Consider the following 13,993-nt stretch of genomic DNA (forward strand, 5'->3'; position numbering starts at 1 on the left):
GTTGCCAAGGATAGGCGGCGAGCGAAAGCCCGACCCATTTGGTATAACTTTGCAAGCAAAGTTTAGTAAGGCCAGAAGTACCTGCATCTGGTGGAGCGTGACCTTCTGGGAAGCTCCCACCTCTGCTACCGTTTGCCGCAGTCGTGCAACTTTCTCGATGCCCAAAAAGCCAAGGCACAACACGGGCTCCATCGTTTTCTCTTCCGAAAGCGGAATGCTGGTGAGTCCCATCAACCTACGAAACGTGGACAACAAAAACGCGCAGTCCGAATTAACTTGCGGGCCCATGAGCAAAAAATCATCGAGATAGTGAATAGCCGATGGGATGCCCGTCTCGTATCTCACCATCCACTCCAAAAATGAACTAAACACTTCAAAATACGAACATGACATAGAGCATCCCATCGGCAAACACATATCTATGAAAAACTGGCCATCGAATCTACACCCCAGTAGATGGAAACAATCGGGATGCACTGGCAGCAGTCAAAACGCCGACCCTATGTCGGGCTTCGCCAGCTGCGCTCCTGGGCCATCGGCTTTTACCAAGCGGACAGCCTGGTCGAAAGACGTGTAGGAAACCGCGGCCTGCTCCTTTGAAATGCCATCATTTACCGATTCCCGGGAAAAGACAAGTGATGGATCAAACAAAACTTGCCCGTTTCCTTCTTGGGATCTAGCCCCAATGCGGCCAAGTTCCACCTCTTTCCCTAATTTTTATCTAACCATCTGTGGGTTGTCCGTAGCCGATCTTAAGTTAGAACATAACCTCAATGACGGCTGATGAACGAAAGGGATGACGAACCCCTCAGAGAACCCCTCCCTTTGCCTCCTCCTTCTTGTGGTACCTGCCTAACCAATGCTGCAGGTGCTTGCCTCTCACTGGTGTGCACTGCACCCACGGGAGCGCCCAACGCGGCTCAGGGTCTCTGTTTTTGAAAGCAGCGCACACGGAGCACTCGTGCTGGAAATTGCACACAGCATAAAAACGACAGTCTCCCTCATTAAATGCCCAGAGACTTTGCAGGCGCTGCGGCGAGCTGTTTTCCACCAACCGCGGCTCACCCGTTTTTTTTTGCTGTCGCTGCGCTAGTATCAGCTGTATCCAAACATCGGTTGCTTTGAAAGCCCAGTTTATGTGTACCGCGCCCGAAACCCACCGCCTAAAATCCTCATCATATCGCCACCAGGCTGAACCGCCGTGCAGCTTGTAGGCGCCGAAAATCGTGTTGATGTATACCATCAGCTCCAGACCTTTCTCCGGCTGGTGCTGACAAGTAATGTGCGCCAGCACCAGAAAAGCTTGCAGCCAGTTCCCAAAGGTCTTGGCGACCTTCGGCTTCCTATCTACGCCCCGTTCGAAAAAACGCTCTCTATCTACCGCTACATGCTCAACCGATATTAGCGACCATATGTCTACATAAATCTCCTTTTTAATATCCTCCACTATATCCGTCGATAAGCCCCCCACCCAGCGGTGCCACTCCACAAAACAGGGAGTCCGCGAATTTCAAATCATCCGTTGCGGATCCCCCGACCGGCAGGCTAACTATCCCCGGTGAACTAGCTGACCCCACACTCCCCAATGATTCGTGTAATGACTGCTGAGTTTCCAATTTCCTCAAAAGCGCTTTCAGCACCCCCACAAAATCCTCTCCCCCCGCATGCGTGGGTACCGCGACCGGATCATACATTGGCTGCACACAAGACTCACCAGCCCGACTGTTGTCCGGCTCCGCCATGGATGTGGTCTGCGCCGATCGTCTGCTGCAATTGGCTTCTCGATGTCCTGACGCCTGTTGCGTGCCTCGTGCCAGCGATGCCTGCTGCGTCCAATTGCTCCTGCTGTGCCTCTTAACTCCTCCTTATCCTTACTACAGACGTCCCTCTCCTTAACTGCTTCTCTCCCAAAACCCCACCTCCAGTCCCTGGCAGCTTCCTTATACAGTTTGCTGCCTGCAAAGTAGGTAAAAAGTCACATCTATTTGCCTTCTTGTATTTCCTCTGGCATACTAGCGTATTTGGAGATCACATGACCCATTATAGCCTATGAGGTTGTAGTGGCCCAGTACATGCTGGCCCCCTCCATAATGTCATACATGTCTGTCTTATGTAGATGCTCTGTGCAAAACTGTCTTGTCATTTTGTTGTGTGTACAGCACAGCTGCAGTATGTGATGGGTCAATGTCTGCAAAGTGTGAGCTGACTGTCTGTAAATGTATCAAGTTATGCCCTGTCACGTGGTATGAGAGAGGCTATAAATGTGAGTGACTCGGAGTGGGAAGGGGTTCGTTCGTTCAGCTTCCATCTTGAGTTCCAGCTGAGAGAGCAAACCACAGAGGCACATGGGGGTACCTTCAGCCCTCATGTGTTGAAGATGGAAGAGGAGGAGAGGTGTCCCGGAGTGCTTGTTTCTGTGATGATGGACTGAGCCCCCAAGAGAGAGAGTGCGCAACCAGTAAGACTATCTCATGGCCCAGTGCAGAGGTACTCTATCTTTTCTCAATTGTTCACGCCCAAGTGTCCTGAAGTCTGGGATCGCTGTGTGGAGGTACTCATCGTCAAGTCTGTCTGTATATATCTATAACTCTACCTGCACTTGAGTACTGTCAATTTTTGCCTTGTATCGTTGGAGCGGTTACCCAGTAAAGTAATTCCAGGCCCTGACCGTTCCCGGGGTCCTGAGGTACTATACTCCTGTCTGCGTCTCATTTATTCTCTGCTGATGTTCATGCTGGTGGGTACTGGAACGGTGGCCTCACCTGTGACAACCACAATCCCTGCTCCACCATCTATTGGGCATCCCCATGCCGAGGGTGCCCGGAAGAGGCCCAGCGCTGCCCTGGCCTTGGCTATGTGCGTCCCTCTGGGAGGGAGCATGGTAAGGGCTATCAAAGCCTAATGAGGTCCAGCTGTCTCCCTTTCCTGCATTTTGCGCAGTTTCACCCTTCCCCTTGTGTATTTGTGCACCTCTCATAGACTTCTATGGAAGTCTGGCTGCACAAATAGCAGAAGGATACAGCCGGTCCTGTTTTGAGACGCGCTCATCAGAATGGATACATTGAAATCAATGGCTTCGATTCTCCGTGCTCAGTGCACAGATTTTCTGTGCAAAAACGCACGCAAATACAACTATGTGGCGCTGCCTCAAGGCAAAAACACATCATGGCCGTATAACAGGGCAAAGCAAAACCACTGATCTCTGGGAGTGCGGGGGTTTCATTTTCTTAAGTTTCAAACTTTTTGTCAAGTTTTTCAAACTTCTGTTCTCAGGGGCGGAGTGTGAACTGCCGGCGAGGGAGAGGAAATCTGTTTATATGAATATGCAGCTTGATAGAAACACACGCTGATAACCTCAGGGCACATTCTTTACCCGCACATAACCCTCGGGCATCATTTGACGACACATTGCTCATTCCCGCCCCCCCCCCCCCCGCCCCCTCCACCGAACACCTAAGATGTCCCCGTTTTTTCATCTGAAACCACGTGATGTCGGACGTCCATGATGACAACAACTCACACAGGACCGGATGGAAAAAGACCACATTTGGACCACCCAATCCTATGCTTTGGTTTCCAACCACTTATTGCTTCCTGCCGGCCCATAAAGGGCAATTAACCCTTAATGCTATATAAGATGCTATACGCCTACTAATAAACAGAGTCAGGAAGACTTTCTACACTGACAGTCTTGTCTCCGTGTGATCTCTTCCATTGTGCGCACAATCTCTGAACATAAATCTGGAAGGGTGCAAACATTCCTATTGATTACGCCGTGGACCCCAAAATAAATCCACGACACGTGATGCCGATGACATCATATTTCTCTTCCTGTGTTCGGAGCTCCAATTCTCCTGGTTTGTTTCCCATACTCTGGCCATTTGTGTAGGAACATGTTAGTTTGTGATCGGGGTCTCTTGCTCCTCTACTTCCCTTCTGAATTCTTTATCTTTGTTCTTTCTTCCCACTTGTAATAACGAGGTTCTCAGATGTATGAATTACTTATATATTTATGCCTCTCACTTCCCTTCCCATATTGTTCCAGTTTAAAACTCTCCTAATGAGTGAAGCAAGGAGCCCACCAATATATGCTTACCTGTCTGTAAGGTACAACCTGCAAGAAGTCCATCATATAGGTAATACACTCCATGGTCTAGGAATCCAAATCTTTGCTGCCGGCACCATCGACGTAGCCAGTTACTTCTCTAGAATCCTGTTCCATCTTCTTATTCCATGGCCATCCACTGGGAGGATGGATGAGAAGACCACCTGTGTTCCTAGTTCCTTCACCATCTTTCTGAGGTCTTCAGAGTCTCTGCAGATAGTTACAAAGTCTTTTTTTGCAGTGCCATTTGTCCCTACATGTATTAGTAGGAATGGGTGGTGTTCTGTAGGACTGAAGAGTCTTGACAACCTATCAGACATATCTTTGATTTGTGCCCCTGGAGGACAGTACACCTCTCGTGAGGTTATGTCAGGTCTGCAGACAGTGACCTCTGTTCCTCTCAATAGGGAATCCCCCACAACCACCGCTCTCCTCTTCTGCTTCATAGCACTTCTTTATCACCATCCAAGAGGATTCTGAGTGCTTACTAGACTGTTCTTTGTGGGTCATTTCTTGATGTACTTCTTCGTTGTTCTCCTGCGTGAGAACCTGGTACTGGTTCCCGAGCAGTATGGCTGCTGGCTGACTCCTGATCCTCCTGCGTCTTTGGGTGACCTGCTTCCATTCCTCTGATTCTGCAGGTACACTAAAAATGTATTTTCCTTCAACATTTTGAAGACTTTTGCAATGGCCGAGCAGCGACTCAAGGAACGTACCTTAGTAAGGGTGGCAGGTATACACCATGCTCAACCTTGGGAGAAATCGCGCTGCACTGCTGACTTGCTTCTGTACGCGTACCTTCTCCTCTCTGACACAACTGACTGCAACCTCTCCACTCTCACACCTGGCTGAGTCTGCCTAACTGCTCACTGTCACTCCCTTTAATCTCCTCTGCTCCTTTCCCGCACTTTTTGGACTCCTCCCACTCTTGCATAGGGACTGGTGTTGTGGCTTTCCCGCCCTTGGACTCTGCACCAGTGAGATTGAAGCTGACTATCAGCCAATAGGACACCAGCTGACAACAGAGCTAAGCTCTAGGCTTAGTGGAGAGAAGGGGAGAAACAGGGTCTCTCCTACAGACGGCACCTTCTATGTTCATGGACGGCACATAGACAGGTCAGACAGGACAAGTGTTGGTGTGAGTGTTCTGTAGGACCCGCTGAGACACTACACTTTCTTCTACTCTGTCAAGGAAATCCTCATCTTCCTTACAATGTAGCTATTCTCTCCTGAAGACTCTAGACCTTTCCCTCCCTTATGGGAGACGCACATTGCTTTGAATGGGTCCGGGCGGCTGCCGCCTCCATTGAAAGCAATTGCAGAGCAGTGCAATCTCCTGCTACTGTTGTGACAGCTGTAGCAGGAGATTCCTTCATCTCCCCGGCATGTCCCCTCGTCACTGGACACTGGGACATCATTGTCACATTATTGTCATATCATTGTCCAGTGATGAGGGGACATGCCGGGGAGATGAAGAAACCTCCTGCTACATCTGTCACAGATCGCAATCTCTATCATTACTTTCAATGGCAGAAGATTGCGATCCTCTGCCATTGAAAGTAATTAAAAGTGAAAGAAACACCAAACATGCCCCACACACAGTATTCCCCCCACAGTGCTCCCCCCTGTGCCCCTCCACAGTGCCCCCCCCACAGTATTCCCCCCACAGTGCCACTCCTACAGTGCTCCCCCCACAGTGACTCTCCACATTCCCCCCCACAGTGCTCAATCCACAGCACTTCCCTACAGTGCCCCCCCCCCCCCCCAACTTGGGGTGATAGAGGAATCAAAAAGCGAGTGGTCGAGCCCCATTGTGTTAGTCCCCGAACCGGACGGTACTTGGGGGTTCTGCAATGATTTCAGGAAGTTAAACAACATCTCCAAATTTGATGCGTATCCCATGCCCGGGGAGGATGAATTAATTGAGAGGTTGGGTAACGCCAGGTATATCACCACACTTGACCTCACCAAAGGGTACGGGCAAATACCTCTGACTGACACGGCCAAAGAGAAAACGGCCTCCTCAACCCCAGAGGGCCTGCTTCAGTACAAAGACATGCCGTTTGGGTTACATGGCGCGCCTGCTACTTTCCAAAGGCTAATGGATCGGATTTTGAGGTCTCACCATAACTATTCTGCCGCATACCTAGATTATGTTGTAGTCTATAGTACCGATTGGGAGAGTCACCTTGGGAAGGTACAGGCGGTCATGGATGCCATAAAAGGGGCAGGGTCAACCTTAAACCCAGGAAAAGGTGCAGTAGCCCTGGAGGAAGCCAAGTACCTTGGCTATGTTATTGGCCATGGCGTCATTAAACCCCAGGTCAACAAGGTAGAGGCCATACAGGCATGGCGGCTGGCTGGCATGTTATGGCGGCTGGCTGGCACGTTATGGCGGCTGGTACGCACCTTATGGCGGCTGGCATGCATGTTATGGCGGCTTGCATCTTATGGCGTCTGACACGTACCTTATGGCGGCTGGCTGGTACGTTATGGCCGCTGGCTGACAGGTTATGGCAGCAAGAAGACGCGCCGGAGATGACAGTGCTTCTACGGTGATGTATTATTCTTTTTTTTTCTGCAGCTAGGGATTATTTTTGGGGTAGGGCTTATATTCCAAGCTGTCACCATGTCCAGTGATGAAGGGTTTTCCTGCTGGGGTGAAGGACTCACCTGCCACTGCTGTCACAGCTGTGGTAGAGGATCGCGATCATCTCCTATTGCTTTCAATGGGGGCGGCGCTGGAAACAGAGATCGCAAAAAGACCGCAAGCGTTAAGAGCATTACTGAGAGCAGCGGTCATAGAGGCGACGATCATTGTAAGACATGACCTGGGCAGAGATAAGCCCCGTTTACGAGGACGCTCGCTGCCCGCCACTTCGCCGCTCGTTGTTTAGAATCTCACCAAACACAACAGAATGACATCACAGAAAACGGAACTCAATGCTCTAAAAGTCTAACAATGACGTCTTCGGAGCGCGACAACGGCGGCGGCGGCCAATCATCACGTCCTGTAGTGTTTATTCAAAGATCCATTGGCAGATCAAACTGACCAATCACTGATCAACGTGCGTAACGCGACTGTGCGCCGCCCCATGGCGTTACAGCGCAGCGACATCACTGAATGCCAAATGGTTTCCTCCTATTTAAGGACTGATTTTAATGTATGGGGCAGCTTGAGGAAGGGACGCAAGTACCCTGAAACGCGTCCCATCTGCCCTCCCGAATGATTTCTATGTTGTTTGTCTTCTTTTTGTGGTTCTAATAAATAGTATCTAATTACCCCAAAGAGGTTTGGACTTTCCTGTGAAGCCCGGCGGGAGATGCAAGGCGTAGAATCCAGGATTGGGGGTCTCCATGCAGGGTGGCGCAGGGTCCCGCGGTCGGCGTCCTGGAGCTCTGGGGTCGGGGCTCTCCCGGCGACGTGGGGCGGCCAGTGTGCGGTGGCGTGTCCGCCCGTAGGGTGCCACCCGCACTCCTCCACCTTTCTTATGCAGCAGTGGGGGGGGGGTGTGCTCCTCCCACTCTCCGCCCCCGGGCGGAGTCTTGTAGTTATAAGGCTGGCAGTGACCTGAGCTCACTGCCAGTTATTGGTTCTGTCAGCGTCTAGTCAGGTCTGTCTGCAGCTAGTCCCAGTTAGTCCCTAGTTTGCTCGTCAGCTTCTATTCCAGCTTGCCTGTTGCTCCGTATTTTCTGTTGGTTTGTTCCATCTGCCTTTTCTGTCGGTACTTTACCCCCCATTAGTTAGATTCTTTCTTGCAGTCGCCAGGTCCCTACCCAAGGGTAGGGACCGCCATCCAGTTGTCGGCCTGGGGTTAGCCAGGGTCGAGGCAAGTAGGCAGGGACAGTGGGGTGCGGTAAGTTCAGGGCACCCCACCTGGCGCTCGGGGGGTCAGAGTGCCGTAACAGTTGGAGGGACTCTTCATAAGGTGCAGCGGCTGATCCTCATCAGTTGGGTCAGACCGCGGATGCCGGGTGCGTTCCCTCCTTCCTCCGTATATATCTCGAACTCGAATATTAACCGCAGACGGGATACTAAAGCGCTGTTTGGCGGGACACATCTTGTCTGCCACAGCTTTGCCAGACTTGTCAGCCCAGTCATTATGTCTTTGAGTCTGTAGTGGCCCAGAACCTCCATTCCTGGCCCTCAATAATTGTCATACCTGTCATGTCTGTTGTGTAGATGCGCTGTGCGAAGTGTCTTGTCTCTAGTTATGTGTATTGCACAGCTCCAGCAGATGAGAGGTTAATGTCTGCATGAGACTGGGAGATGTCTATAAATGTATCAATGTTTGTCTAGTCACATGATTTGTGTAGTCTGTAAGTATGAGGGATTTGGGTGTGGGAGGAGTCAGGAAGATTCCATCAGAGAGAGATCCATCTAAGAGGTTCAGTGAGTCTTCAGCCACAAGGGGTCCCTTTAACCCTCATGTGGTGAAGAATGGAAGAGGAAGAGCGATTCTCCTGAGGACCTCAATGCCAGGAGCCAAAGACAGAAAGAGACAGGGAAAGGAAAGCCAAGCACCGTGCAGAGGTACTACTCCGAGAGAGCGTCTGTGGAGTGACCCTACCTCCAGCCTCCTCCGAAGAGTTCCCCTTCCAGGAGCGGTTCCTGGTGGATAACTGCGACTGCCGGTCCCGTTTCCTCCTTGACCTCTGACCTCCTGTTTACCTGCCCCAGTGTATTCTTGACTGTATCCTGATCAAGTTTGTTCCAAGTAAAGTTTTGCCGGGCCCCGGCCGTTCCCAGGGTCTGAGGTACTTTAACACTGTCCGAAGCTTCTTTATTACTGCCGAGGGTCATACCGGTGGGTATCGGAACGGTGGCGTCACCCGTGACAAAGTTATATCTATCCTCCAGTTTATTGGGCATCCCTCTCCTAGGGGTGTCCAGAAGAGGCCCCGCACTGCTCAGGGCATGTGTGTCCCTCCGGGAGGGAGCCCGGTAAGTGCCACCATGACAAGTGACCACTCTACCCTCCCAGCTCCTCAACGTATGCCCTGTGTCCTGAGTCACCCTACGGGACGCTGCATCTGTAAATAGTCAACGACCCTTTGGTCAACCTGCCGTGCCGCAGGGCCATCCTCACCACGTCTTCTGCTTCTTCCCAAGGCTGGAGCAGAATGGGCCCCGCTCCTAGGGGCTGAAGACGCTGCGTTGAATGGGCCAGCCCCCTGGAGTCTTCTACTTGTTGCATTGAGATAAAATGGTGAAATCATCTGAGTGATTTACCTATCTCCTTCTGATAGATATTATCTATTGCTCCCTGTTATCAGCCATTTCAGAATGAGGAGAAGATGCCTGTAGTGACTTTTAGTTTTAATCTGCTTTGTGCGCCTCATGTTCTCCTTGGGTCAAACTCTAAAGGCCTGTTTAGCCGGGATGAATGTTGGGCGAGCGCTGCGGTGCTGCTGCACTAGTATCGCTGGCTCACAGCGGGGCGGCTGCAGATTTCTCCCCTCGCTCTCTCCTGCCCCTCTCCATTCACTTAACGGCATGTGGCAGCGTTGTGAAGTGGGGTCTGTCCATGCGACAGCATTGTGAAGTGGGGTCTGTCCATGCGGCAGCAGAAGGGTTAGACCCCACTTCACAACGCTGTCGCATGGACAGACCCCACTTCACAACGCTGTCGCATGGACAGACCCCACTTCACAACGCTGCCGCATGGACAGACCCCACTTCACAACGCTGCCGCATGGACAGACCCCACTTCACAACGCTGCCGCATGGACAGACCCCACTTCACAACGCTGCCGCATGGACAGACCCCACTTCACAACGCTGCCGCATGGACAGACCCCACTTCACAACGCTGCCGCATGGACAGACCCCACTTCACAACGCTGCCGCATGGACAGACCCCACTTCACAACGCTGCCGCATGGAAGGACCCCACTTCACAACGCTGCCGCATGGACAGACCCCACTTCACAACGCTGCTGCATGGACAGACCCCACTTCACAACGCTGCCGCATGGACAGACCCCACTTCACAACGCTGCCGCATGGACAGACCCCACTTCACAACGCTGCCGCATGGACAGACCCCACTTCACAACGCTGCCGCATGGACAGACCCCACTTCACAACGCTGCCGCATGGACAGACCCCACTTCACAACGCTGCCGCATAGACAGACCCCACTTCACAACACTGCCGCATGGACAGACCCCACTTCACAACACTGCCGCATGGACAGACCCCACTTCACAACGCTGCCACATGGACAGACCCCACTTCACAACGCTGCCACATGGACAGACCCCACTTCACAACGCTGCCGCATGGACAGACCCCACTTCACAACGCTGCCGCATGGACAGACCCCACTTCACAACGCTGCCGCATGGTCAGACCCCACTTCACAACGCTGCTGCATGGACAGACCCCACTTCACAACGCTGCCGCCATCGACAACTCCACTGAAAAACAAACTAAAATAAAAATAATAAAACTAAAATGGGGGCAAAGACATGACCACGACATTACATGTACCATGGAGCTCAGGGAAGACAGTCAGCAAGAAGGAGGCAAAGACATGACCACGACATCACATGTACCATGGAGCTCAGGGAAGACAGTCAGCAAGAAGGAGGCAAAGACATAACCACGACATCACATGTACCATGGAGCTCAGGGAAGACAGTCAGCAAGAAGGAGGCAAAGACATGACGACATTACATGTACCATGGAGCTCAGGGAAGACAGTCAGCAAGAAGGAGGCAAAGACATGACCACGACATTACATGTACCATGGAGCTCAGGGAAGACAGTCAGCAAGAAGGAGGCAAAGACATGACCACGACATTACATGTACCATGGAGCTCAGGGAAGACAGTCAGCAAGAAGGAGGCAAAGACATGACGACATTACATGTACCATGGAGCTCAGGGAAGACAGTCAGCAAGAAGGAGGCAAAGACATGACCACGACATTACATGTACCATGGAGCTCAGGGGAGACCGTCAGCAAGAAGGGGGCAAAGACATGACCACGACATTACATGTACCATGGAGCTCAGGGAAGACCGTCAGCAAGAAGGGGGCAAAGACATGACCACGACATTACATGTACCATGGAGCTCAGGGAAGACAGTCAGCAAGAAGGAGGCAAAGACATGACCACGACATCACATGTACCATGGAGCTCAGGGAAGACAGTCAGCAAGAAGGAGGCAAAGACATGACCACGACATTACATGTACCATGGAGCTCAGGGAAGACAGTCAGCAAGAAGGAGGCAAAGACATGACGACATTACATGTACCATGGAGCTCAGGGAAGACAGTCAGCAAGAAGGAGGCAAAGACATGACCACGACATTACATGTACCATGGAGCTCAGGGAAGACAGTCAGCAAGAAGGAGGCAAAGACATGACGACATTACATGTACCATGGAGCTCAGGGAAGACAGTCAGCAAGAAGGAGGCAAAGACATGACCACGACATTACATGTACCATGGAGCTCAGGGAAGACAGTCAGCAAGAAGGAGGCAAAGACATGACCACGACATTACATGTACCATGGGGCACAGGGAAGACCGTCAGCAAGAAGGGGGCAAAGACATGACCACGACATTACATGTACCATGGAGCACAGGGGAGACCGTCAGCAAGATGGGGGCAAAGACATGACCACGACATTACATGTACCATGGAGCTCAGGGAAGACAGTCAGCAAGAAGGAGGCAAAGACATGACCACGACATTACATGTACCATGGAGCTCAGGGAAGACAGTCAGCAAGAAGGAGGCAGAGACATGACCACGACATTACATGTACCATGGAGCTCAGGGAAGACAGTCAGCAAGAAGGGGGCAAAGACATGACCACGACATTACATGTACCATGGGGCTCAGGGAAGACAGTCAGCAAGAAGGGGGCAAAGACATGACCACGACATTACATGTACCATGGGGCTCAGGGAAGACAGTCAGCAAGAAGGGGGCAAAGACATGACCACGACATTACATGTACCATGGAGCACAGGGGAGACCGTCAGCAAGATGGGGGCAAAGACATGACCACGACATTACATGTACCATGGAGCTCAGGGGAGACAGTCAGCAAGAAGGAGGCAAAGACATGACCACGACATTACATGTACCATGGAGCTCAGGGAAGACAGTCAGCAAGAAGGAGGCAAAGACATGACGACATTACATGTACCATGGAGCTCAGGGAAGACAGTCAGCAAGAAGGGGGTTACATCTGGCACAATAGTGACATCACCAAGAACTGGACGTCCCTCAGAAACGGATGGAAACACCAGAAGAAACTTGTCCAGGAAGCTGCCAAGAGGCCGACAGCAACATTAGAGGAGCTGCAGGAGATTCTGCAAGTACTGGTTGTGCAGTCATGTGACAACCATCTCCGTGTTCTTCATATGTCTGGGGGGACGGTGGGGGACAAGACGGAAGACTCTTCTAACAACACAAACCTCCAAGCCGGCCATGTTTTACTAAAACCTCCATCCAGTCCGCCAGAAGTCTGTGGGGGACGTGTTCTGTCTGATGAGACCGAGGGGGACTTGTTGGCCAGAATCCCAGAAGGTACCAACACTGCCATCACCAGAAGCCCCCGACCCGCACTGAGGATGGTGGGGCAGCTCTGTGTGGGGGGGCTGTTCTGCTGCTGGGGCTTTAGTCGGGGTAAATCATGAACAGTCCCAAATATCCGGCCATCTTGGCACAAACCTTCCGGCCGCGGCTAAAGAGCTGAAGAGGAATTTCGCCTTTTAGCGTAACGACCCAAAACAGACGGAAAAATCACCAAAAGAACGGTGGAAGCAGAGGAAGATCAATGTTATGGAAGCAAGGAGGAGCGGTCAGGGGAGGAAGATCCCGGGTGCACACACTGCCGTCAGTGTGTGCATCCCGCAGCAGCGCCGCTGAGTGATTACCAACCGGAGAGCCGCGGCGCCCTAGCTGGCAATCATGGTGCCCCCGCGTACCGGAAGTGGGACAAAAATGGGGCACATGGCCTGCCTGGGACCCCGGGGAAAGCAGGACACAGGGTCCCAAAGCGGGACTGTCCGCCTAAATCGGGGCGTCTGGTCACCTTACGCAGTAGGAGTCTATGGGGGGAGGGGATGTGCCCCGTCTGCACTGAACTGCGCAATTTAGCCGGAGAGAGGGATTCCTCCGGGGAATTAGTAGGCTGGCCTTCCTGCCAACTAGGCTGCGCCGCCCGCTTACACCTGGCATGGGCGTCAACCGCGCCGATGTGAGCGGGCCAGGCAGCGGAAAAAAGTACAGTAAGGATCGCGGATCCCCTCGCAAGTAAACCTTTTACAGGACACAATGGCGCCGCGTGCCGCCTTGTTTCATCCTGCTTTATAACGAAAGAGGTTCCAAAATAGAGGAAGATATAATACTAAAATCGCCCTTGTTGCCCGTAGCAACCAAGGACATGGCAGCTTTCATGTCATATTCAGCGCTGTGACTGGTTGCTAGGGGCAACAAGCCCCTATTACTGCGTGTATTGGTTGCCAGGGGCAACAAGCCCCTATTACTGCGTGTATGGCAGCCCATGCACTGACTAGGCACGAGCCCGTCAGGCCGTCTGCACACTGATGCATCTCTTCCATGGCAACAGAATCCAGTCACGACCTGTTTCTGATTGGCCGCCCTCATCCCCTGGCCCGCCTCCGCACCCCTTCGCGCCTTCTCATTGGTCGCGGTCGCTTCCGTCCTCTTCCGCCATTGGTCGACTATGACGCCATCGCGGTCGGTGATTGGCTCGTTCTTCTTTCTCCTGGGATAGGGAGGCCGTGACGTCAGGCGCGCTGGTCGCCATTTTGAAGCTGTGAAGTCGGACGGACGGGCGCACCGTGGGAAAGTGGCCGATACCGTCTGCTGCGATCATGTCGGAGAAGTACGAAGGG

General features: G+C 52.2%; 1 protein-coding gene across 1 annotated transcript in view; it reads left to right on the forward strand.

The window, feature by feature from the left end:
• Positions 1-13,883: 13,883 nt before the first annotated feature.
• ENSA (endosulfine alpha) overlaps positions 13,884-13,993 on the forward strand; it is a 27,751-nt gene continuing 27,641 nt past the window's right edge. Inside the window, exon 1 of the mRNA XM_066609236.1 lies at positions 13,884-13,993. This exon is cut by the window's right edge and continues 36 nt beyond it. Within this exon, the coding sequence (XP_066465333.1) occupies positions 13,973-13,993 (21 nt within the window). The 5' untranslated portion in view covers positions 13,884-13,972.

This window comes from Eleutherodactylus coqui, chromosome 6 (assembly GCF_035609145.1).
Source record: "Eleutherodactylus coqui strain aEleCoq1 chromosome 6, aEleCoq1.hap1, whole genome shotgun sequence".
Taxonomy (NCBI): domain Eukaryota; kingdom Metazoa; phylum Chordata; class Amphibia; order Anura; family Eleutherodactylidae; genus Eleutherodactylus; species Eleutherodactylus coqui.